Source organism: Miniopterus schreibersii (genome assembly GCF_964146895.1).
Source record: "Miniopterus schreibersii genome assembly, chromosome: 1".
Taxonomy (NCBI): Eukaryota; Metazoa; Chordata; class Mammalia; order Chiroptera; family Miniopteridae; genus Miniopterus; species Miniopterus schreibersii.
Window position 1 is genome coordinate 155,741,125 of NC_138101.1, and position 23,400 is coordinate 155,764,524.

A 23,400-nucleotide genomic window follows, 5' to 3' on the forward strand; every position below is an offset into this window, starting at 1 on the left:
AAATGATGAATTCTCATGTCCTACAGACTGTCCGACAAACCAACAGAATCATTTTGTTTTTACTTTTTGTCTAAAGTTGTGTGTGCGCAGCGTGATGTCTCAGACCAACTGAAGAGACACGTCAGCCGTGAAGTGGATGAATCCTCACTCAGTTTTGGGAGGTAGGCAGGGCAGGAATGGTCATCGTGATCCTAAGGAGGAGGAGGAGGCCCACGGAGGTGAAGTGACTTACCCAAGACACATAGCTTGTAACGGCCGATATGGGGCTCCCAGTGAAGGCTTCTGATCCGTTTCTGACCCCGATGCAACGCGCTTCCACCCCGCCACATCGCTAGCCAGCTACGTCTGTGGGCAAAGTTGTCCCTCTAGATTACCAACCCAGATTTAGCAGTGTGGGAAAGGCTCCGTATCATTCTTCCATAAACTGCATGTCTCTGCCTGGCAAGGACAGCAAGAAAGCCACCGACTCTTGGCTGTGAGTGGCCATGTTAAACTCCGAGCGTTACAAGGGTGGCAGCTGTGCCTGGCTCGCAGCACCTGAATCCCAGCACCTGTGCCAGAGCCCCGCCCAGTGAACATTTGCAGGGGGAGGGAAGGGCAGAAGGGAGAGCAGAAGGGAGGCTCGTTTCGTAGGATCGCTGGTCTGCAGCGTCAGCTCGTCTCTCATCAGACAGCAGGGACCCCGAAGAGCAGTAATGGAACGCTGTGGAATGTGCATCTCAGCCTCATTCTGGTGGCATTAGTTACAACCTTTCTTTTCTTTTATTTTTTTAACTCCCACTTTTAATTCTTGTGATTTTGTTGTTTTTATTATTCCTGTTGTATTTTAAACATTCTTGTGACTCACTTTAAATATTTCTGGGATATCAACCAAAAAAAAAACAACAAAAAAAAAACAACCTACCTAGAAAACCAATAAATGACTATATAAATACATTTGACTGGCAATGAGCATTTCTGTCCTGATTGCAGCTGTACCCCTTCTCCAAGAAGGCAGCCAACACGGCATGAACAGTCTGTGTGGAGATTTTTTCCCCAGCAGTCTCTCTCTCCCCTCTCCAAACTCTGCTCACACTCCGGCACTTACTCAAGGCCAGCTTCCTCCTCCTGGCCTCAGCCAGCCAACCCGTTTCCCCTGGCTTACTGCGCATGCACTGATGGCGGGTTCACACCCTCTCCCCACGAGGCTCCGCAGGGCCCTGGCTTGCCGGGGGAGTCCGCGCTGTGGCTCTGGGAGGCCTGCTGACTGCATGGCTGCTGCTGAGACGGGGCACCCGTGAAAGGCCTCCTGGCTCGCGGCATGAAGCACGCACGTGGCAGGGCTGCCGCTGCCTCCTCAGCCCACAGCCACCAGCGTCTCTACCGCATGAACGAAGAGAGTGACGGAAGATCTCCTGATTCGAGGTCTCCAATCCTCCTCCTGTCTCCTCTTTGCTGCCTGCCTTCCGTGAGCTCCCCCTGGGTTTCTGCGGGGCACGCCTGGCGCGATCTCCTATTTCTCTCACTATAGCCTCCGTTTCTTTTGCTCAGCTCCGTCTCCCTGGCCCCGGTTTGGTTTTTATTCTTGCATTCTCCGTACATAGAGCCATCACTTTTGTGTTCATACCACAGTCCTGTCACCTAAGCCAGGTTCCAATGCCCTGTCTCCAAATGCCTGCTGAGACTTCTGTCTGGATACCTCTTTATCACCCCAAAATTTCCATGTCCAAAGCCTGCAGGAGAGATTCTTTCCCCGAAACTTTGTTCCACGTTTCAACTTCTGGGCGGTGGTGCTGCCATCTCCTTACTCGGCAGGGCCTGAAAGCTTTCTCGTTTACTTTTCAGCCTTTCACATTCACTCATCAGGTTCTGGAGATTTCTCCACTGGGTTGTTTCCTTCCTCTCCATCCCGACAACCCAAGTAAGCATGACACCAAGCTCAGCTCATAAATCGGTCTGTTTTGCCTCCCCTCCGCTCTGCTCCACACCAACGTGCTCTACCCACTGCTTCATCAGTGTCCCGCTCAAGCAGCACTGGAGACACCCTACTTTCTGTGACATGGCCGAGGAACAGTGGATGCCCCCGAGGTCCTCTGTGAGCCGGCCAACTGCCAGCACGCGAGGCCTGCTCTGGCCCGTCGTCTCAACGTCACACAAGGATGCCTTGGCCTCACCTCTGCAGCTTTGCAGCTTTCTTCTTGCTCCCTGGCCTATTGAAATGACATTCCTGCCAGTTTGAAACCCACCTCTTCTACTAGCTTCTCTTTGGATGTCCTCTTTTCTTGGGGGCCTTCCTGTTTTCCTACATAGTCCAGTGAACTCTCTCTTTCTTTCTGTTCTTTAGCCCCTACATTATAATACTCTTGTCCTTTATTAACTAAAATGTCATGAAAAAAGAATGAAATTATCAATATGAACGCACTGAGGGTGTTTTGGAGGAAAAGGTACAATGGAAATCTCAGGGGTTAACAGAAAAAGAAATATAGAGACCATAACTATGTAGTGCTGGTGACAAATGACTGCCGAGTGTCTCTGTGTTTCATTAATGACTTCTATAATGCCGCCTTCAAATCATGGAGGGATGAAGTCTGAGGAACTTTATGTCTTGAAGAACAAAGTATGTCGATCTTATTCCAATACCTGCTACAAACGAGCTCTATAAGGGTACCTGTCCACGGGACTTGCAAATGACTAGTCTGTGCCCATCTCCTTCTCATTTCCTTCCTGAACATGAGGGAGATGGGCAGGAAGTCTATCATATACTGAGTTCAACCCCGCGCCCGGGAACTGCACTCTTGCCCACACCACCGGTTCCTCCCAGGGACGAGCTACGGCAGCCAGGGCACCGAATTCAGCCACGGCAACACGTCTCTCCAGGCCTGGTTTCCCCTGTGGCCAAGTCATCAGTTTTTGTGTTTATCTCACTGGACCCAGACTTGGGTGGCGATTCCAAGGCTTGGAAAGAGGGGATGTGCAGGTCTGAAGGGTGGACACCACTCCCCAAAAGCTCAACTCTGAGAATACAGAGCAAACAAGCTCTAGCTGGTCATAGAGCCACCCCTGACAGCTTCCTTTTTACAGCTGCAAAAATATTGTGTCAGGTTGTCAGCTTTGACTTCATTTTGCTTCGGTAAATAAAAATGCAGCTACTGCTAAGTGCCCCATGGGCAACGTGGGCTCTCACCATGTAGCCTGTGCTTGTGAGAACAGGGCCCCCAAAACTCCTCCACATTTCAGCTTTCACGGAGGTTATTTTGAATGAAAATTGTCATTCCATGTGTTTCATAGATGTTTATACTTGTTTGGCACATAAAGCTATATGCACAGGCAGATTCTAAATAGTGTCAGAAAACAAGGTCTTGTCTACCTGCTGCCTTCTGCAAGAAAACCCTCCCGGACTCTGCTCAGTTACCAGAGAGAGCAGCGCAGCTGATAAAATGGACTCAAATGTACGTTGTGTGACACAGACTTATAAACACAGCCAGAGTGCCGAGGAGTACACAATATAAATGCTTTATTGCTAGCACAGAGGATTCTTTTTAAGTAAATTAAAAGAAATAAATCTTCATTTTCACATTCTATATTGCAGTTCGAAGGTAACTATCTGGTAAATGGGTATGTTCACTTGGACACACGCTATAAGGGGAGAGCATGACATTCATGTGGAAGAACTCAGAAACGTGACATCTCTCACGGCATCAGGCCACTGAATGCACTGTCGTTTGTAAATAACAGCAAGTAGAGATTTCTTTAAAACATCGTGAACAGACAAGGGTTAGAGCAAGAAAACCGGTGTGGTTAGAAAGCAGAAACAGTTAAATACAGAGGCTAATATGTGTTGCCCATATTCCATATACTCTAGGTTATGTTTGGTACTTTTAAATAAATGATCCTCATCTAGGTTAGAGACAGGATTGGATTTGGCAGCTGGAGAGAGGGAAGAAGGAAAGAGCTGACATTGCTCACATCACACTGCCGGGCTCACTGGGAAGAAGAGGAGTGTGTGGCTGGAGGAGAGGGAGCCAGCCTGCTTCTCACCTCCGCCTCGGGAGCCTGAGAGGCAGGAACGGTGCATGGAGGGGCCACTGCATGTGGCAGAGGAGCTCTGGTGTAGCGTGGCAATCGTGGCACACTGGAACCATGCAAACGGAAAAGAAAACCGCCAGGCTTGGCCAGATTTTCCAAGGTTCCTGCCAGTGGAATTAGGGCATTTTAAGGCATGACAGGCCAAAGTAACACCCATAGCACTGAAGGTAGCAGCTGTTGGTGCAGTGGGGGCTGGGGAGGCAGAAGAAGCTGTAGATCCAACTGCAGAGATAAGTCACTCAGTTAAAAATTGTCAACCAGTATTGGAAACAAAATTATTTCTGCAAGGCACCCCACATTAGCTTTTTCCAAATTCCCGAGCCTACTCAGATTGTTTTGGTTGATTTTAAAGACAAACTTTGGAGAAGACTTTGTTAATCTACCAAAACCCACTCCCTGCCTTATTCTGGAACAACCAGAAAGGAGTTAAATGCACATGCGCACCCACCCCCAAAACCATGCTGCAAGCTCAGAAGCCGTGAACTGCACACAATCTCTGCGTCCCACCTTCCTGATCTTTCACTCATATTACTATGGATGTCAGAACACCAAGCTGGGTCTGGAACATCCCAAGTTCTTCCTCCCCAGTATATCTGCAGTGTACCAGCTTCTGGCATTGTCAGTCTGGCCTGGCTCTAAAACCATTTCATGTTTTGCTTTGAAGAAATGGATAACATGAAATGGTAATTTGGCTGCAAAACCTTGGAAAATTGTTCCTGGCCCAAACATCTGCCCCAAATGAGCTCAGCTGAGATCTCCTTGGAGGAGCAGGCGCAGGGTGGAAAGGCTACCTTTCCTGAGGAGGCAAGATCTTTGTGACAAAAGGCATCAAATAATCCAGCGCCCTATTCAGCCCCATGACAGAGAGATTCTGGGTGTGCCGACAGTTACCCCTCTTACCTCCACCCCACCCTCCCCAGTATTTGGTATCGTTAGGTGATCCCTCACAGAGTGCCAAGAAACTGCCTGCTGGTCTGCTTTAGGGATGCAGTGACCCGCCTGGCCTACAGGTTATTTAAATCTTTAAATAAGGACCGAGTATCAACGTTGATTCCTGAGAGCTGGGCCCCACAGGGAAAGCAGAGAGGGGGGTCGTGCAGGTGGCCTTCACCTTCCTCCTTGGCCATCTTAGGAATTCTTCTGGGGGATCTTGACTGTCACAGTCTTGACTTCAGAGTACTCCCGCAAGCCGAACTCTCCCCTGAAAAGCACAAATGGGCAGCGTCAAACACCGGAAGCCCGGGCAGCCCGACCTGGGAAGGTGCAGTGTACCACCTGCTAGCAGCAGGCCAGAGGTTTGTGTAAGAATTCCTAATGGAAGCCCAGCCTCCATGTGAGGGCTGGGAAAGTCGTCATCCGTGAGCAGTCACTGCTAACGGCAAAGGATAATCCGTCTCCACAATATTATACAGAAAGGCCACAATTCCCAGCTACGCAGTAAAATAGGCCTGGAGGATCACCTTGGCCAGCAGTCACCACAGAGGCCGGCCGTGCTCCTGGGTGGGCACCATGGTCAGCAGCAGACCCAGGTCTCTAACGCCTGGGCTGTGTTTCTTCCACTGGCATCCTGGCTCTGCAGGACCACAGCCTGCTCTCCTCTTCAAAAACCTCCTTCCTGCCACTGGACACCCAGGACACGTCTCCTCCGATCACTCTCCCAGAGAGCTGGTCCACTCTAACTGGGAGAGGACCATGAGATTCCCAGGCTAAGGGCCCCTCGGGTTGGGATTCTAAATTCTTTCTCATTGGTCCTTAGATGTAATAAATGGAAATGAACCCCCAAAGGCCTACAAGGGCAGAGCACAAAGCCCCTGAAATACCTTAAAACCATGATCCTGAATAAACACTGTCCGCAGCCCTCACAGTAATCATAGTAACTGACTAAAAAAGAATCGGGAAGTGGTAGTAAGCTGTCCTCTGACCCCAGTCCCAGACTCTCCTTTGGCCACTCTCCTTCCTGGCTCACAGAGGCCTCTGGGATCTTGGCCATTCATCTGGTAAACAAACATAACTGAGCTATTACTATGGGCAGCAGTGTTCTGGGTTAGGTGAAGGAGAAACTAAATAATTGGCCCCAGCCTCTGAGGAGCCTGCAGGTGGTTGGACTGGGAGGGAAGGATGGGAGCTGGGTCACCTGTTCAGGTGGCAACAGGAGACTGAGGCAGCCCTTCCCAGCCCTCTGGACACTCTCAGAGGCATTTTCCAACCACAGCTTTAAGGCTGCTGGGGTGGAGTAAAGCCTGTGGCTATGATGCTATTTTTCTTCACTTTTCTTCTCTAGCCCCTCTCATTTTTACCTCTTTTTATTGCCTTTTTTTCTTTTCCCTATTTCACTGTAAAATCAAGCATGTTCTATTTTTTCTTTAAAATACTTGAATGTTTCCCCTTCTATTCTTTGTAAAGTCACGCCTCCTTGAAGTTTTTCCTGAAGCTTTCAGCAGGAGCAGCTGCCCCTCCTGCTCTGTGTTTACAGAGCCCTAGACCCACCTCTACCACAGCCTGTCAAGGGGAGGGCTGCTTGAGCATCTGACTCCCCCATGGGCTTTTATCTCACTGACCGAGTTTCTTGCCCACCACCCAACCTAGTGTACAGCCCTCAGCATCAAGCTCAAAGACAGCACTTGGTAACTGCGGGAGGGAGGGTGGGAGACAGGCTTCCTCCCATCCTTACTTCCCTAGTTCTACCCTGCTGACATACCATTTCTGCTAGAAAAAGGAAAAGAACACTTAGGGGTATATTTGAAGAAGAATGGATTAAGAAAGGCTGTCTTTAAAAACAGTCCTGTATAAAAGCTAAAAAGTTACTGAATTCATTCTGCTTCCTTCTGGGAATCCTCGAGTCCCTACACAAAGCCACCTGAGCTGACATGCCTGCTGCCACTGTCCCCGGACATCAGAGGGAGCCAAGGAAAGACTGCGGCCAGCGTGCTGCTCTTATCTGCACTGGCCACTCGTTTACAGGAATGGGAAGAATAAACTTGGGGTTGCCCCACTTGGTATATGGTTTCATTAGCTATACCCAGGCTCTGGGTCTCCATTACCAGCTCAGCTCTGCTCCCTCAACCTTTTTCTGCCCTTAGGCAATCTGAATGTGTCTCTTCATCACAGACATCATCTGCCTCCTGTTTGAATCGAGGTCACTCCCTCGTTTCCTGGCTTGTGCACACCCTTAGGACAGACAGACCCTGACCACTGTCCTCTCGCTCAGATCTCTGACCAGGTGGTAAGAAATGCACGTCTACAGGGTCAGAAGTCTACAGAGAGCAGCATGGTTGCTTCTGAGGGTGGCTGTTGGATCCCGTAATCTTTGGTGCGCAAAGCAATGGAAATCCTGCTGGACCAGACGTGTTCTTCGTCCGTGTCCCAGGCAGCCATCTGCTGCCACAGTCCGCACACAGTCTGCTCCAAGACTGAGGAGTGGACTCAAATCTGCCATAAAAAGCAGCACTGCCCATGGGCGCAGGGCCTCAAAGAAGGCCCATGAGAGGTCCCAGGGCAATGGATAAACCACAGGAAGAACACTGGAGCTGGGGTCAGCAGATAGGAATTCCACTTGGCTCTGCCATTCACTGTATGACTCCAGCAAAGTCATACCCATCCTCCTGGTACCTAGTCACCTCTCAGGAAGTAGCTCCTTAAGTTGAGTACACATAAGTGTCCCCCATGAAGCTGGCTTCAGTTGTAGATTCCTGACCACCTCACCAAAGACTGTTTTCCTGGGCCTGGGGGGGACCCAGGATACTGTGATCAGGTGGTTACCTGGCCCACCCTTTGCGAATCCCGCTGTGAGGTCTCCAAAAGCCTGAGGTTCCGTCTTTAGCCTGTTTGCCTTCTCGTTCCACAGTCTTTCTCTAAAATCTAATTAAATGCTAAGTAATCCAATTAAATTCTATGGGACAAACAGTTCCACAATGAAGGTAGAACTTCACTACTGCATAAAAGGCAGACACATTGCTTTTAAGGTATCCCAGTCTCTGTGTGGTCACCTTCAAGGCTGGACCATGTGTCAGGGCACAGGTGCACTTAGGAGCGAGCCTGCATTCCTGTTTCTCAGCCAGACCAGGCTATACTCCCTAAGATGAACTAGATTTGGCATACCTATAGATAAAGTAAGAGGTCAGTTTGGTGTCTCTCAGCCAGCCATTTTAAGAAATCAGTTAGACTCATTCATTAAACAAACAGGGCTTTCTGCTTAGGGCATATATTTCCCTGCCTTATTCTCTGGCTCACAACAGCATTCCTCAGAGCAGGGTCCCCAGACCACCTGCATCAGAATCATTCCAGAGGCTTGTTAAAAATGCAGATCCTGGGCTCTGGCCCAGATCTACTAAACCAGAATCTCTGGAAGTGGGTCCCCAGGTAGGCATGCTCAGCATGCCCCTCCTCCAGACTGCAGAGGTTTTCTGTGCATGAGCATGCTGTGTGGAAGCATACATGCACAAAGCATGTGTGCACATCCATGAACTTGAGAAGCCCTCATGTAGAGCATCCTAATAACGTTTCTCATCTTCAAAGCTTGTGTCCTTAGTTTGTAAAACGCTTTCTTTCCATTCCCTTGACTGTGACACATATTTTATAGCTTGGGCTCTATGACCCTGTGTCTCAGGGAAGCCTAAACTAGGAAGGGAAAGGACAGCACAAGTGAGTCAGATGGAGTTCGCCGAACAGGTGGAACTGAGAGAAACTCAGCCCAAGTCTCTGACCCAAGAGTCAGAGGCCAGCCCATCAAGTAACCTGCAGAGTGCGGCCTTCTCCACAGCTCTCCCTGGGAGAGAACTCAGTGGCTCCCCAGCCCTCCATGAAGCTTGTTTCCAGAAGGTGCTACCTCCTGTCTCTGTTCCTCTTAGAGGTGGGCAAGATGTCAGGGATCAAAGCTGCATGGAGTTTGCAGCCATGAGATAAACAATTCCTTCCACATGCAGGGTTAAGGGGAGTTTCTGGGACTGTATTAAATGAGAAGAGCGTGGGGGGTGGGGGGGGCGGACGGACAAGTCAGGTTCTTTTATATGAAGTGTTTCCTACCACTCTAGGTTGGTTAAGAAAGAAAAAGCATGTTTTAGGGGCAAGTGGGGACAAAGAAGCATATAATTAAAACAAGATGAAGTGAGTCTCATCAAAGGGCACTGTTTCCTGATTATTTTTTAACTGCACTGGGAAGGTCAAATCACTATAGCACCTATGAGACGAGTCGAGAGGCTGTTCTTCAGTATCTTGGGCCACTGATCTGGGTGGTTCTGACACAGCCAGATTGTCTCCTGGATCATCTTTCTAGCAAGGAGAATGCTTCTGATAGGAACAGACTGGACCTGGACAATGTTACAGCCTGAATCCCGGCAGGAAGCTTGACCATGAGGAGGGTCCATGGTGAGCCTGGGATTAGGAGCCATCATCCAGTGCTTATTTATTACAAGTATATTTCATGCCCGTGATTCACCCTGTTAATGATCTGTAACAGGAAAATCGATGTGACCAGCATTCCCAGAACCAGTGACTGCTCCAACCTTTCAGAGCCTCTGGGAGCACAAACCCAGAGGCAGGAAGTGAAATGACAAGCTGAATGCAGCTTGACAAGTGGAAACAGAAAGTAAGGCCACGTGCCAGTTAAGAATAAACAGCTGGAGTATAGGAATACCAATAACTGAGAAAAAAGGATCTGGACTAGCTACGGGTTCTGGCTGCAAAGCAAATGAGAGATACTGAAAGCCAGAGCAAAGGTTCAAGCAGCAGAGGTTCCTCCCTGACATTACAGAGACAGAACAGAAGTTGGTGATACTAGCTAGAATTTAGGAAAAATTCAGCCACACTTCCAAAGTAAGATGTTTATAAGGAAAAGAATGACCACCTACATAACACTCACCTATAGTGCTTGATCAATAACAATGATAGCAGCTAATATTTTCAGAAGGTTCTCCAGGCACTCTGTTGGGTGTTTGGCATACTTAATCCTAACATTTAATCCTCACAGCAACCCTTTGGGCAGGTACGATAATTATTCCCACTTTACAGATTAGGAAACTGAGGCTTAGTAAGTTTAAGTAATTTGCCAAGGTTGCACAGGTATTAAGAGCTACAGCCAGGATAAACATCTGAGCAGTGTGATTCTACGAACTCTGCTCTTTGCCTCAAAGCTACACCTGCTTTACAGTTTAATGGCTGGAGGCTAGAAATGACCAGCTGAAGTATCTAAAGCACGCAGAGCCTCTGTGTTAGTCTTATGGTTCACTGCGCTTTTCCCCCAGCACCACACTTATTTCTCCCACAAAGCCTTTACCCTCTCCTCTCACGCTGCCACCTTGCTTTCCCCATCAACCCTGAAAAAGTGTTTCCCTCTCCCCATCTACCTAAATGTTTCTCTCCTTTAAATGCCAATTCCAATCCCTATGTTAGAGCACATTCGAAGGTTTTTCGGAATTTTCCAGCTCACAGTGATCTCTCCCATTCCTGAACTCCTCTATCACTCAGCAGTCTTTCCTGGAATTCTCCTGATTCTTTCAATGTTGTATATTTCATTTAGCCAACAGGATTATTTATTTATTTATTTATTTATTTATTTATTTATTTATTTATTTTTAAGTACCATAATTAGCTGCATCTTCCCCCAAAGACCAAGCATCATGCTTTGCACACAGTATATGCTCAATGCTTATTAGCAGATTTAAGCATTTGCTCAAAAAACACAAAAACAAAAAAACAACCAAAGACACATTCAGTAATGGCAGAGGGAAAGGGCATGGAAGCTGTTTCCTCTTGTGTCACAATATTTAGAAAACATGGATCCAGCTCCTTTCAAAATACAGAAACATTTTTTATTGAGCAGGTGGGTGTCAGCTCATGAAGACCGTGGCTATCATTAGTTCTCTGAATGCCACTCGAAAAGTCTATTTACATATGAAGCCTGCAAATAAAATCCCTCTTGAGCCTAAATTTCCTCTGCTCAGTCCCATTATTCAGATCCTTAGCATCGCAGGACTGGCTCTGGTCTTGTGCCTCTAGAGTCCTTATGCCTGGCACCATGCTTCCTTGCCTGGATATTCCTTGGGGAACTAAGTACATTTGGAGCCACTGAAACCTAGGTTCAAATCTCAGATCCGCCACTTACTGGCTGTGTGGCTTGGGCAAGCTATGTAACCCCTCTAACCCTAGTTCCTCCTCTGAACTATTTGTAACATAAGGTTAAGTATCTATTCTATAGAATTATTGTGAAAATCAAATCAGGCAATGTTAGGAGAGAAGTTAGCATAAAGCCAAACATGGGTCAGGCATTTAATTAATGTTATCAGTACTGTTATTGCAGATTCCTCCTAGTGGGTCTTCTTCCTATAATCTCTGCCCAACCATCCTCTATGCCAGGAATCTTGGTCTTAAAGACCCTGGGATCTCAGCTACCACAGAATGCCCCCTAAAACTCTCTGAGGTTGGGTTTAAATCTCTTGCTCATCTTATGCCCTAACACTGCATTCCCAGACTCAAAGAACCTATAGGTGCTGAGCAGGTGACCTAAGTGAGTGAATCAGGTGTGTGTAAAATGAATGACAGCCACTATTCAGGTCCCAAAAGCAACAGGAGGGGTGGGGAGAATGGTGAACAGCAGAGCTCATAGCTGCAGCAGTTCTGCTATAGGGGGATGCAAATATGCAAGGAATCTACATTTATTTAGAGCCCCCCTCATTTTTGAATGGCAGGTAAAAATTTTTTAATGTTGTGAGGCAGAACAAGACATTTGTGCAGGCCAGCTTTATCTCTGGGCTAGCAGCTGCAGACCTTTGTTTAAACACCAAACTCTACTTTGTTCCCTGACCATTCTACGTTTGTTGTGCCTTCACGCCTTTGTTCTCACTATTCCCTCTGCCTGGAAAGCTTGCTCCTAAGAAACTGATATGCTATTTCCTCTGTGACGTCTTCTCTGACCCCATCAGGCAAAATTAATTGGTTCTGCCTCTGTACTTATAAGATGTTTGACACACTTCTCTAAACAGCCCTTATTATATGGAATTATGGGAACATTAATTTCTCCCCATCTTCGCCTCAGGTGAGAGAATTGTGGTGACTCATCTTTGTAACGTGCAGCACAGTGCTTAGCTAATAGTGGTATATATTCAACCGAATGCTTGTTTAATGAATAGAGAATGAAAGTACTCCTCTGTGCTACTGCTCACACCCCTGTTTCTCTGCAGACACCAGCAACTTTGGACACTTACATTTCTCTCCCATTTCCAGACATCTTGAATCCCCCAAAGGGGCTCTGGGCATTTAAGGCATTGTAACAATTGATCCTGAAAGGAGAAAACAGCACTGTTAGTGTGAATTCTGCTTGCACAAAAATAATCCTACAGGCATGATACCTTATTTGTAAGTTTTATTTTTATTATTTTTATTCCAGATAAAAAATTTGTAATTTAAGATTTACTTTGATTTCCTGATCTAGCCAGTAAAGACTGCATCCCTCTCAGGGTGAAGTCTGGCTGCTTTCGGTCTTCCCCATCCTTCCAGAGGACACCACCCAGGCTCTGGAGAATGGCAAGGCCTCTACTCCACCAGTGGAATGTGTTATGGCCAGAACAATGACACAGAATGATCTTACCAAACAGTCCCAGCTTGCATTGCAGAAGACACTGTGAGGGCCTTGTTGATGTCATTGGTAAACACAGCGGCTACGAGTCCGAAGTCGGAGTTATTAGCTCTTTCGATAACTTCATCCATAGTCTTAAACCTCAGAATTTCCTGAACAGGGCCAAAGATCTGCAACAAAATAGTTTGACCCAACACAGTTGCTTTGCCGTTCTTTTGCCTGCTTCCCACATTTCAAAGTGTTCTCTGCCTTCGTTATTTAAATGATGTTTTAAGTTTAGCAGCACAAATCTGTGAAATATCCCAAACTTCCCTAGAGTAAGATTACACAGGAGTCTATCCTTAGAGTGTGTTTGATAACCCATGCCCCACCCTCCCTGGCATCACTTGGTCCCACTGTGTGTACTACAGCTGCGTCTCTGAGCCCAGGCAGAACCAAGGAGGCACTGCTCTGGCTGCTGGCTGACCCTCAGGGTCCCTCTGCTGCATAAATGTGAGGATGGCTGGATACCTTTCCTGGTTAACAGCCTGGTGACCCAGCAACTGGCTATTCCAATTGTTCTGTTGACAACAACTGCAACCATGCAGCATGTCACCTAGCTTCCCTGCCTTTTTACTTTTTTCCTTGAAACAGATTTTCAAAGTCACGTTTACTGCTATAGTACAATGTATATAAAATATAAAGCACGTAAACTCTACTATCATTTACTGAATGCCCTGGAAACCACCCCAAGAAAGAGTTGCTTTTGTTAGAATCCCGTATTGGATACCTCCTCCTTAGCGATCCGCATGTCATCAGTGACATTGGAAAACACCGTGGGCTCGATGAAAAACCCCTTCCGGCCCAGCCCTTTGCCACCACACTCCAACTTGGCGCCCTCGGCCACACCACTCTGGATGAGTTCCAGGATCTTGTTGTACTGCTTCTTATCAATCTACAGAAAAAATTTCCAAGTGACTCCCACTAAAATCTTCCATGAAAACAGAAATAAGTGCATTCTCAAGAATCATTTTGATCTTTTACAGCTTCATCATACCTAGTCAAATCATATTAAATACTATTTTTAAACATTTTTGATCCATGAAAAATGGCAATTCTGCATGATTTAAACGAATACATCAGGAATTCCAATACATGAATGGCTCTGATGAGACCGCTGAATCAGAAATACCAGTTTAAGATTTAAACAACATTTCTAAATGATAGACACACTGGTGAACTGATTATCCATTGTATGGGGGAAAATGGACTTCTATAGCCAAGTGAAGAGTTTAACAAGTTGTACTGATACTAAAGAGATGAAAACAATAGGTGAGCTAATACACAACCTCTTTACATAGTACAGCAAATCTTATTATGGTAAATTTTTAATGGAACTATTACAGTTTTAGAGAAAAGGATTGAGTTTAAAGAGTGAGGGCTAGCTTCCTACTCCATAAAACAAGGTCAGTCTTGTTTTCCAAAAGTTATAAGCTTATCACTCAATTATTATGGTAAATAATATAAAAACCTGCATTCACTTGAGTTTGACATGCTCAGCTAGAACATCAATATTCTCTCAAATGGCCCCAAAACTTAGGAGGTGTTGTTTCTTATTAGAAAAACCCAGGCTCTGGTGACCCAGATGAGATCTGGTCCACCTATTTCCTTAAAAATTCTGAGGTTCTTTCTACAGTTTAAAACCAGAATTCCATCTGGAAATATGCCTTGGTGATTGTGGACCGCCTGCAGCACTAAAGAGTGCAGGCTGTGGGGACTTCAGTGGCCTCCCCATCCTACCACAGTGCAGGAGACACTAAGAACAAGAGACAACCATACAGTCTTTGTGTCCTACACATTCACAATCTACAAATGATCTCCCCAAGTAGGTCAGGGTGGTGGAGAGAATCCTGTGAAGCTGGAAAAAAGATAAATGGCTTCTGAGAATGAGAGATGCCTGGCCTCCCTGGCTGTGGCATCTGTTGGGATATTTGAAGTGGTTAGGGCTAGGACTGGGTTCTCATGTCATGATCCATCTTGTCACGACTAGGTCTTTCTTTAGAGCTGAGGGACTCCAACTTACCCTCAAATTTCAGAGTATCCTTAAGGCAACCCTAATCCTTTAGTTTTTTAGAAATAAAATTTAGAAATGGAAAGAGAATCTAAGACATAAATACTGCCTCACTGGCCACACTTCCAGCAGTGAAAACGAGGCAGAAGAGTAAGAAGGCAGCGGGAAAAGGGAGACGGAGCTTTGTTGAGTCCCGCTAGAGTGACCAGTTTCTGTGCTCACCAGGGATTAAGTACAGACAGGGACCACTGATGATCTCTCTACCTGGGGTCCCTGCTCAGTAGTGGGATCAAAGGGGCTCCCCACAATGCGCCTCTTGGCCCGCTCCACGCTCCTTCTCACAAACTCCTCGTAGATGGACTCCTCCACGAAGATGCGAGAGCCCGCAGTGCAGCACTGGCCTTGGTTGAAGAACACTCCCTGGTGGGCCTGCTCCACCGCATAGTCCACTGCAAGAAGGAACAGTCACGCTCTCAGTGCTGCCTCATCTGCGGAGGGGCCTGCCCGGGGCGCCGCCACCTCCCCTCTCCACAGCCCCAGGGACGATGCCAGGCCGACCGCAGAGCATACGGTGAGCAACAGTGACGCACACTGGGCTGGGAACGCAACTTAGTTCTGGTTCTGAGAGACCCTGACGTTATTCACTATATTAACTTGGACACCTTCACTTCCTTGAGTCCTTTTCTTCTATAAAAAAGGGACTGGAGCATGTGATCTCTATCAGGAGTCTCAAACCCCAGTACTGAACGGGGCTGGGCAGACAACGTAATGGTAGGAATCTGCCAGGCAGTGAAACAAAGCGAGGGACTTGCGGAAGGGAAGCCACTACATTTGGCTGTTGCTATGCATGGATATAAGTCCATGCTTGCCAGAGTTCCAATTTTAAGGGAAAACAGAAATCAACATTTTAATGTATAGTTTTTGTTTTTTTTTAAGCACGGTGTAACATCCAGACATACAAACATAGTTATACCGGCATTTGCCCTGTGACTGCCAATACACACCCCGAATCTATAGGGCCTTGTGCCTGTTGTGTTTAATTAGTATTTTGGTGAATTAAACTGTAACAGCAATGGCTTTTCTTTGAAGACATCACATTTCCTCTAAATTTACATGGAATTGTATAACAGTTCATGATAACTCTTTCCTTTTGATCTCTTCTCCTTTAAGACAGTATTAAATCTGGTGTGTGCTAGCTTCTAAATGACTGAATCAATCCATCGACATCATGTCGGCGAAGTGCCGCCTCCTCAGGAGGATTAGCTGTGAGAATTCTGACCCCCTGACATCTAGTATAAAGCTGAAGCTGGACTCTGCAAAGGCCAAGCTGGGGCTGGAATTCAGGCGATCTGCTCTCCGTTCTCTCCAGTGATGAACTGGGGAAGCAGCTCTGCCTGGCAGGATGTACAGAAGGAAAAGGGTGACTGAGAAGATTTTGGAATTTCATTCCCTGGAAAGTTTTTCGAAACAGAGACCAGACCTGTACAGAGTCACCTTGACAGCATTCTGTCTGGAGATGTGGGATTTCCTAGGTCAGTGCTTCACGCCGCCCTAAGCTCCTGCTGCCAAGGCGTAATCACCTCCAACTTGGGTCTACTCATACAGAACTGACCGTGGTGTGCTGTCATCCTGACTGAAAATCATGGGAGCAACAGAAAGGGGTTGGGACAACTGAACAGGGAAGGGGTTGTGGGTTTGGAAACATGTTGGCAGGGCTAGTGAAATAGAATGTTTTTAATGATCTCTAAAGCCACCAGGCACACTTGAGAAGTTTCTGACTTCTTGAATCTAAGCAGGGAGGTTCTAGTTCAGGTGCTCAGAAGCTTAGAGCATTGGTCCTCCCACTAAACAGCACTGAGCAAGCCTTCACCCCTTCTACCTTTTCTACAACATCTCACAGTCAAATAGCTTATTATTGTCTAGAAAACAAACAGTATTCAGTTCCCCATTGATAAATGCTCCTTCCCAGTATTAAACTATTTTCCCCTTAGAAGGAAGGGTCTAGATTCTTCTTGAATGCCTCTTAGCTTCAAAGATCTTTTTCTCAGTGTCTTGTCAAAAGTGGAGACATGAGAGAGCATCGGAGGGCAATGAGTAGAAACACGTATAAGGTCTGTGGCTGACTTACAATCAGCATCTGCAAAAATAATATTGGGGCTTTTCCCTCCAAGTTCCAGAGTTACTCGCTTCAAATTACTTCTTCCAGCTGCTTCTTGGATAAGCTTTCCAACCTGAAAGGAAACAGAGAGAGGTTTTGCACACTGAGCAGTTGAAATGGTCAGTGGCCAGAGCCAGCTTTGGGTAACAGTGGCAGGGAATAGGGATGGACCCTGCAAAGCACACCCACCCACTGATGACATAGAAACAGCTCCTGTGGTCAAGTCGTGTGGACAAGATATAGGTCACTGTCTCAGTGACTAAGATTGCTGTCAGTTCCCCAGAGTCTGCTTCAGCTAAAAAGAGCTCTCTTGCCCAAGAGGATACTCTCCCCTGGGCATCCTGCATCCGCCCACTGATGGTGGCTGGGGTATAAAGACCCTGCTCTTCCAGCCCACCACAGGACAACTACGAGACCATATATGCTCCACCAGGCCACATGTGGTTGGGTGAGGCCATCAGGCCTGCACGGCAGCTTGACTTCCTGTGTCCACTCCCCCTCTGTAGGGAAACCTGATAAATAACCTGCATGCCAGACCCCATCTCAGGGTCTTCTTTTGGAGAATGTGACCAGTAACCGGGTGCAGCTCTACTGGAGGGCAGAGGTCACTTCATGGAAAATGCTGAGCCACCATGGAGCCCATATAGGCAGTTTGCTCTTGTTGAGATGAAAGTGCTACTTGTGCCTGGATCCTACAGAAAATTAAGTATTTTAAAAGCCCGAAGAGAAATACTGAATTTACATTGGATTACTCCAGCCCCTTGTTGAGATTCTCAAGTAGGACTAATTCCTCTAGCAGTGTAGAGTCATGGTTAAGACAAAAGACTCTGGGGCGGGATTTTTTTTACTGATTCTACCACTTACTATTTGACCTGGGGAAATTTATTTAGCTTCTATGTATATCAGGTTCCCTCCTCTGTAAATGAAGCTAAAAACAGCATCTACCTCAGAATTTAGTTGTCTTGAGGACTAAGTGATTTATGATACATGGCCCTGAGAACCTGGCCTGGCACACGCAGTGCCCACATGTTAACCACATGCAGGCACCGGAAGCCCAGCCCTCTTCCTCTGCCTTCAGTGCAGGGGAGGAGGTGACGGTGCGGGGAGGTCCTCCCGACCTTCCACAGCAGGTCCTGCCTCGCATCTCCAGACTGTCCATGCACATCCACCGTTTCAGGAATGCTACTCAGTAGCTGGATTAAACGTGCTGTGGTTTTAGTATCACTCTACCTCATGCCAAAAATTTTAGAAAATATACTCTCCTTCTGAGGATACCTAACATTGGGAAACAAACAGCAATGTCTTTGCAAAAGGTAAAAATAAAGTCTCTTCGTTTGCAGAACAATGCTACTTATCAGGGGGTTGAGAAGCACCAACATCTGACCCTAAAGGTGAATGGGCAGATGTCAGCCACGTTGCCCCTTCCCTGCCTTGCCAGCCCATCTCTCTTCCACCACAAGGTAAACTTCCTAGGAAGACAGGCTAATGAAGGCCCCATTCGCAGGCAAATATGCTCTCTCCTTCAGGAAGAAAATATGTATACACAGAGGAAAGGAGAATCTGGTCCTGTTCTGGCAAGAGAAGGTCAGCCAGGTGAGAATTATGACTGAGGCCTAAGACCCCTAGCAAGAGAGGGGAAACCAGCACCTCCAGGCAGCTGGACAACAGCACTAGGGGCACCCCTGAGGAGGCTGTATCTAGGCTGCCTGTTTGGAGGGATTTCAGTGTGTGTGGCTCTCTCTGCCCTGAGGAAAGCATATTAATTGATGAGGACTCATGTCAAAGTCTAGGGAGATAGAACTGTATGCAAAGGAGAAAATCACTGGAAGTCATGAACTTTATGCCTCATTGTATTAAAAAACTAACATTTATTGAGTTGGTCTATCAGACATTTTCATGCATTTACTCATTCAAACTCTCAAAACCCCTAAAAAGTAGACACTATCTCATTTTAAAAGTGAGCATACTCAAGAGTTAGAAGTCAATGGATGTGACCAGGTTACCCAGCTGGCTCCAGGCAGAACCTGTTGCACTCCATGCAGGCTAAATCCAGAGCACAAGTGTGGCTCACTCACTTATTCCTTCCCGCCTTTCTCCCAACACTCTGCCCTGGCTGCCTGCCCTTCAGTGTTCAATGAGCATCCTCCAGCTCCAAACTGATTTCAAAGCGAGTAGAAATATCACATTTTGTAGACACAAATGATGATCACAAATATTCTGCCTTCAGATTGACATTTTAAAAAAATAAGCAAAAGCAAGAAGAAATCACAAATTTTACATATTGTAAGGCATTGAAATGTTTGGAGTTGGTAGAGAGTGCCAGCCCAGCGGGCATTACATTTCTGTTAGCCCTACTCCCTGGCCTTTATCAAACCTTCTTTGGGTTGATAGGTGTGTTTCTTGCCACTAAGAATGTTGTCCAGTGACTAGTTTCATGGCTAGAGTAACTATCCAAGAACCTTGCTCAGTCTATGGCCATCAGAGAATACCTAAGAATAATCTTCCCTGTGTCAATGCTTTGCCAGCCTTTCCTTAGAAACCAAATTTGTGTTGAACACTGCAAGGCAAATCTCAGATGAATAATGAATGCCTTTCCTTTCATCTCTGGAAGAAGGTCAAGTTGCATCCCAGCCTCAAAAAGAACTGGATGCATTAGGCGACGGGAGAACCACTTCCCTCTGGAGTGGCCTCAGGATAGGATACTCTGAAAAACCTGATTCACCAATCTCCTTCCAACAGCACAGATTTCTGGTTCTCCTGCAGTGTGTCAGGTGCAATGTTGGGCACAGTCCCCTAGCGACAAGGAACTCAAGCTAAGAGTACTCCCATGTAAACCTAGCAGGAGCTCAGTTAGTGCAGTTTTGCAGTCCACTTAAAGGAGAGCCTGGGCCTGATTCAACACGAGATCTGAACAGATGAAATTATGGTTCTGCAGCACTTTGTTAGAAGGTGAAGTCAGACCACTCTGGGCCTTACCCACAGAATCGGGATGGGAGGCAACACCCTTCATTAATTACTGGATCACGTATCGTGCGCCTTCCCATGACATTCTCAGTTTCCAGGTCAGACTCTCTTTGGAGAATATGTTACTACTCATTAATTCTCCCTGCCAGTGGAGTGAGGTTAGGTGACCCCGAACAGGAGGCACGGCTCATTTTCGTTATCATGAGGGGGAAGAGGCGATGGGAAGGAGAACAGATGCAACTCCAAAGCAGGGGATTCTTAATAGGAAAGAGTAATGTTTAAAAACAGTATGTTCAAGTGAGAACTCACTCTGTGTCTGCTTACAAAAATATGATAGATAGGACTTATGCAAACCAACGTAAACTGCTGCTTATACAAATACCAGGCAAAGGCTTCCCAAATTAAAGTCTATGCATTTAGAAACACAGAAGAACAAAAGAAATACAGACATCAAGCAAAGGTCTGGGATTCACTGGGCCATCTTATATGGAAAAGTGATAAGTGGGGTTCCTTGGGGATGTGCTACACTGGTCATGCTGAACCCCTTAATACGCGACCAGAGGGTGGAAGTGCCTGGTGGGATACATGAGGCTGCAAGGATGCTCGGGTCTTCTGAGTGGTTAAAAGTTAAGTCAATAGGGATGAACTTCAGAAAACCAAGCCCTATTCTGATGAAACAGACAATCTGTAAGATCAAACAGATAAACATATAGTTTGGGAAACATGCAGTATGTGAATATAGGTTAAGTAGGCTAAAGGCACAGAGACCATATTTTGAGTTACTATTATCTTTTTTCCCCAATCAGCAAAGATTTCACAAGGTACTCTTATTATACCTCCTGCCCCATCTCTGACAACCTGGCTAATTATACCCATGCTCAGGTTTGTGGACTTCAGTTTGGCCCACAGGAGTCGGAAGACCTAGATACTACTAACCGTGGCTTGGGTCCTAACTCTCCTGTAACTCAGGAAAGCCACTTCAGCTCCTTGGGCCTCATCTCTTCATCTGATGAATGAAGGCACAAGCCAAGCAGTTAATCTGTCCCTTAGGTCTCCAGATTGTTGGAAGAGTTAAAGATACAGAGAGCTCTGGAAGCCCTGATCACTGTGAGAGTGTCCACAATCCCTCTGCATTTTTCCTGTGGAGAAGTAGTTTTTCATATCAGCACCACAGCTGCACTGAATGGCAGAAAAATCTGATCTTTTGAGTTTCTTGCATAGAGCTCATTATGAAAAAGTGATAGTGTTCCTATCGTGTGGTTTCCTAACTTCGCACTCCCTGCGGAGTCTCTCAGCTGTATCTGTGTACCCCAAACAGGCAAGGGCAGGGCACTGGGGCTCCCCCACACATAATGGAACTGGGCTAATTCTCAGCAGGAATGTTGGCAGAGATCAACTCTGACTCCCATCCTGGTTTTGAATAGTCTTCAAGATTGATATCAGGAGTATCCCTGGACAAGCCACAATGTGCCAGAATCATGTTCCTGGCAATGCACGGGGTAGGAAACACAGCTTGGCATTTTGCATGGAAAATAATTTGTTATACGGGATAAAAGAGAACATGGATGGCAGTCTTTATTCAAGGCTGTTTCTCCCTGAATAGAGTTTCTACAGCTGTTTAAAATTTTTCTTTTTATTAATTACCCAGATTGGGATGGATTTCTTCTCAAAGATATTTCTTTTTCTTGATTAGTTAATTTTGCATGTTAGAGTGAATTCCTTCTCAGAGATACTCCAACTTTTTTAAAACTAGAAAAATCTCTAGTCAAGATCTCAATCAACTGGTTGAAGATGGCTGCTTTCTGCAATGTATTTTCACTTTTTAAACCCCAAACAGACGTGCTCTATGCTTCTACCCTCCTCTCCTTTCTTAATTTTCATTGTTGTGCTCACTGGTTCCAACTAGGATGCAAACAGAAATGCCAAAAATGTGCATTATTGGATATTTCTTCTTGTCTTTCTGAAATATTATTCAGAAATAACAGACCAAATCAATCTGTTCAGACTTGTACCAGAAAGCAACAGGACCGAGGCATCTAAGGAGTTAATTTATGTGGTAACAGCAACTTCAAAACTTTACTTGTGAAATTCAGATTATGAAAACCAATATAGCCACCAGCTACATTTCCAGCCTCTTTCCTACTAGTCCCACCACCACACCCCCATCACTCAAGCCACATGAAACCACGTGCCCTTTCCAGAATGTGCCTATACAAAATAGGCTGTTTCATCTGAAATGCCCTTCCTCCCCTTGTTTACTTGGTTTGCTGATTTCTTCAGACCTACCTCTGTCACCTCACCTAAACGCTAGCCTGCTATGCCATGCTTCCCACAGGTTTTGGTGTCCCAGCTCCACTGGCTGATCCCACATGACTCACACACTGTTTTCATTTCATAGCTGTCTTCCCCGCTAGGCTGAATTTGTGAGCCGAGGGACTCTATACACACACACACACACACACACACACACACACACACACAGATTTTCAACATGTGATGAGTCAATGGGCCAGAACATGTTGTTCTGCTCTTGAGGTCTCTGGAAATCAGAGAACATGACATCTTTAGAGAAACAGAGATGAGAGACAGGGACACAAGACACCTACTTCCAAAGCTTAGCTTTGTCACAGCTAGCAGCGTGATTTTTAGCTTTCCTCTTCTTACTTGCCTCGGGCTTAAACTTCAGCATCTTTAATGAAGGGCATGGCTTTGTGGCCCTGACTCCACATTGAAGTCCCTGCACACTTAAAAGCTTTTTCTACGTCTGGGCTCTACTTCTAGAGAGCCTGATCTGTGTCTGGAGCGGGGCACACAGGCGTGGGTGTTTCTTAAAAATTCTCGAGAACATTTCAATGTGTCGCTCGGGGTAAGAACCATGAGATTAGAGACTCTTTAAGGGCATTTCTCTCACACTCTCTAACCTTTCACTGTTGTTTCTAGTTTCTAATTGTTTAACATCACTTATTGAGCACCTATTGTGTGCTATTTGTTCTCACAAACATTACTTTATATAATCTTCATGACAACTCTGTGAGGCAAGAATTACTGCCCCATTTTAGAGCTGAAAAATAAAAACATGACTCAGATCAAGAACTGACTTGCTGATAGGCACCCAGTGAGTGGCAGAGCCAAGAATAGACTCCAAATGGCCACACCAAGTCTAGGGCTCTTTTGGGGGGGTCCCCTCTGCCATGAGTAGAATTCTGATAGTTAAACACACTACCCACAACTAACAGTCTAGATCTACTGCCCAGGACCCTTAGCCGTTCTTTTCTTACATACAACTCTCCCTTCCTATTTCAGGTACATTTTTTTTAAATCAAGATTTTAATTTTTTGGTCTCTTGATTAGGCAGAAGCCTGCTACACTGGAGTCACAGCTACTTCATGCTGGTTCTGCTAACAGGCGAACTAGAGGTGAGCGTCTCAGGACCTGTTCACTCTGAGGAGAGGAGCCTACATACAATCAAGACTCTCGGCTCACAGGCGGGGACCACCACGTACCTTTTCTTATTAGTCTTTGGTACTCAAGTTTAGATTATGGTATTAAAGGAGAAAAGGAAGAAAGCTAATAATTTAACACCTGTACATCCAA

The 23,400-nt window shown here is 46.2% G+C and overlaps 1 protein-coding gene across 3 annotated transcripts in view; it reads right to left on the reverse strand.

Moving 5' to 3' along the window:
* Nucleotides 1-3,473: 3,473 nt before the first annotated feature.
* The window catches only part of ALDH1A2 (aldehyde dehydrogenase 1 family member A2), an 87,656-nt gene continuing 67,729 nt past the window's right edge, over nt 3,474-23,400 (reverse strand). For 2 of the 3 annotated variants that reach the window (XM_081151558.1, XM_081151559.1), the window contains 7 exons: nt 16,813-16,915; nt 14,949-15,133; nt 13,404-13,568; nt 12,647-12,804; nt 12,264-12,338; nt 5,177-5,266; nt 3,474-4,287 (listed from right to left, as the gene is read on the reverse strand). In XM_081151558.1, the coding sequence (XP_081007684.1) occupies nt 5,194-5,266; nt 12,264-12,338; nt 12,647-12,804; nt 13,404-13,568; nt 14,949-15,133; nt 16,813-16,915 (759 nt within the window). In that variant the 3' untranslated portion in view covers nt 3,474-4,287; nt 5,177-5,193. The remainder of the gene's footprint in view (nt 4,288-5,176; nt 5,267-12,263; nt 12,339-12,646; nt 12,805-13,403; nt 13,569-14,948; nt 15,134-16,812; nt 16,916-23,400) is intronic. The other variant, XM_081151560.1, reaches the window with a different exon arrangement.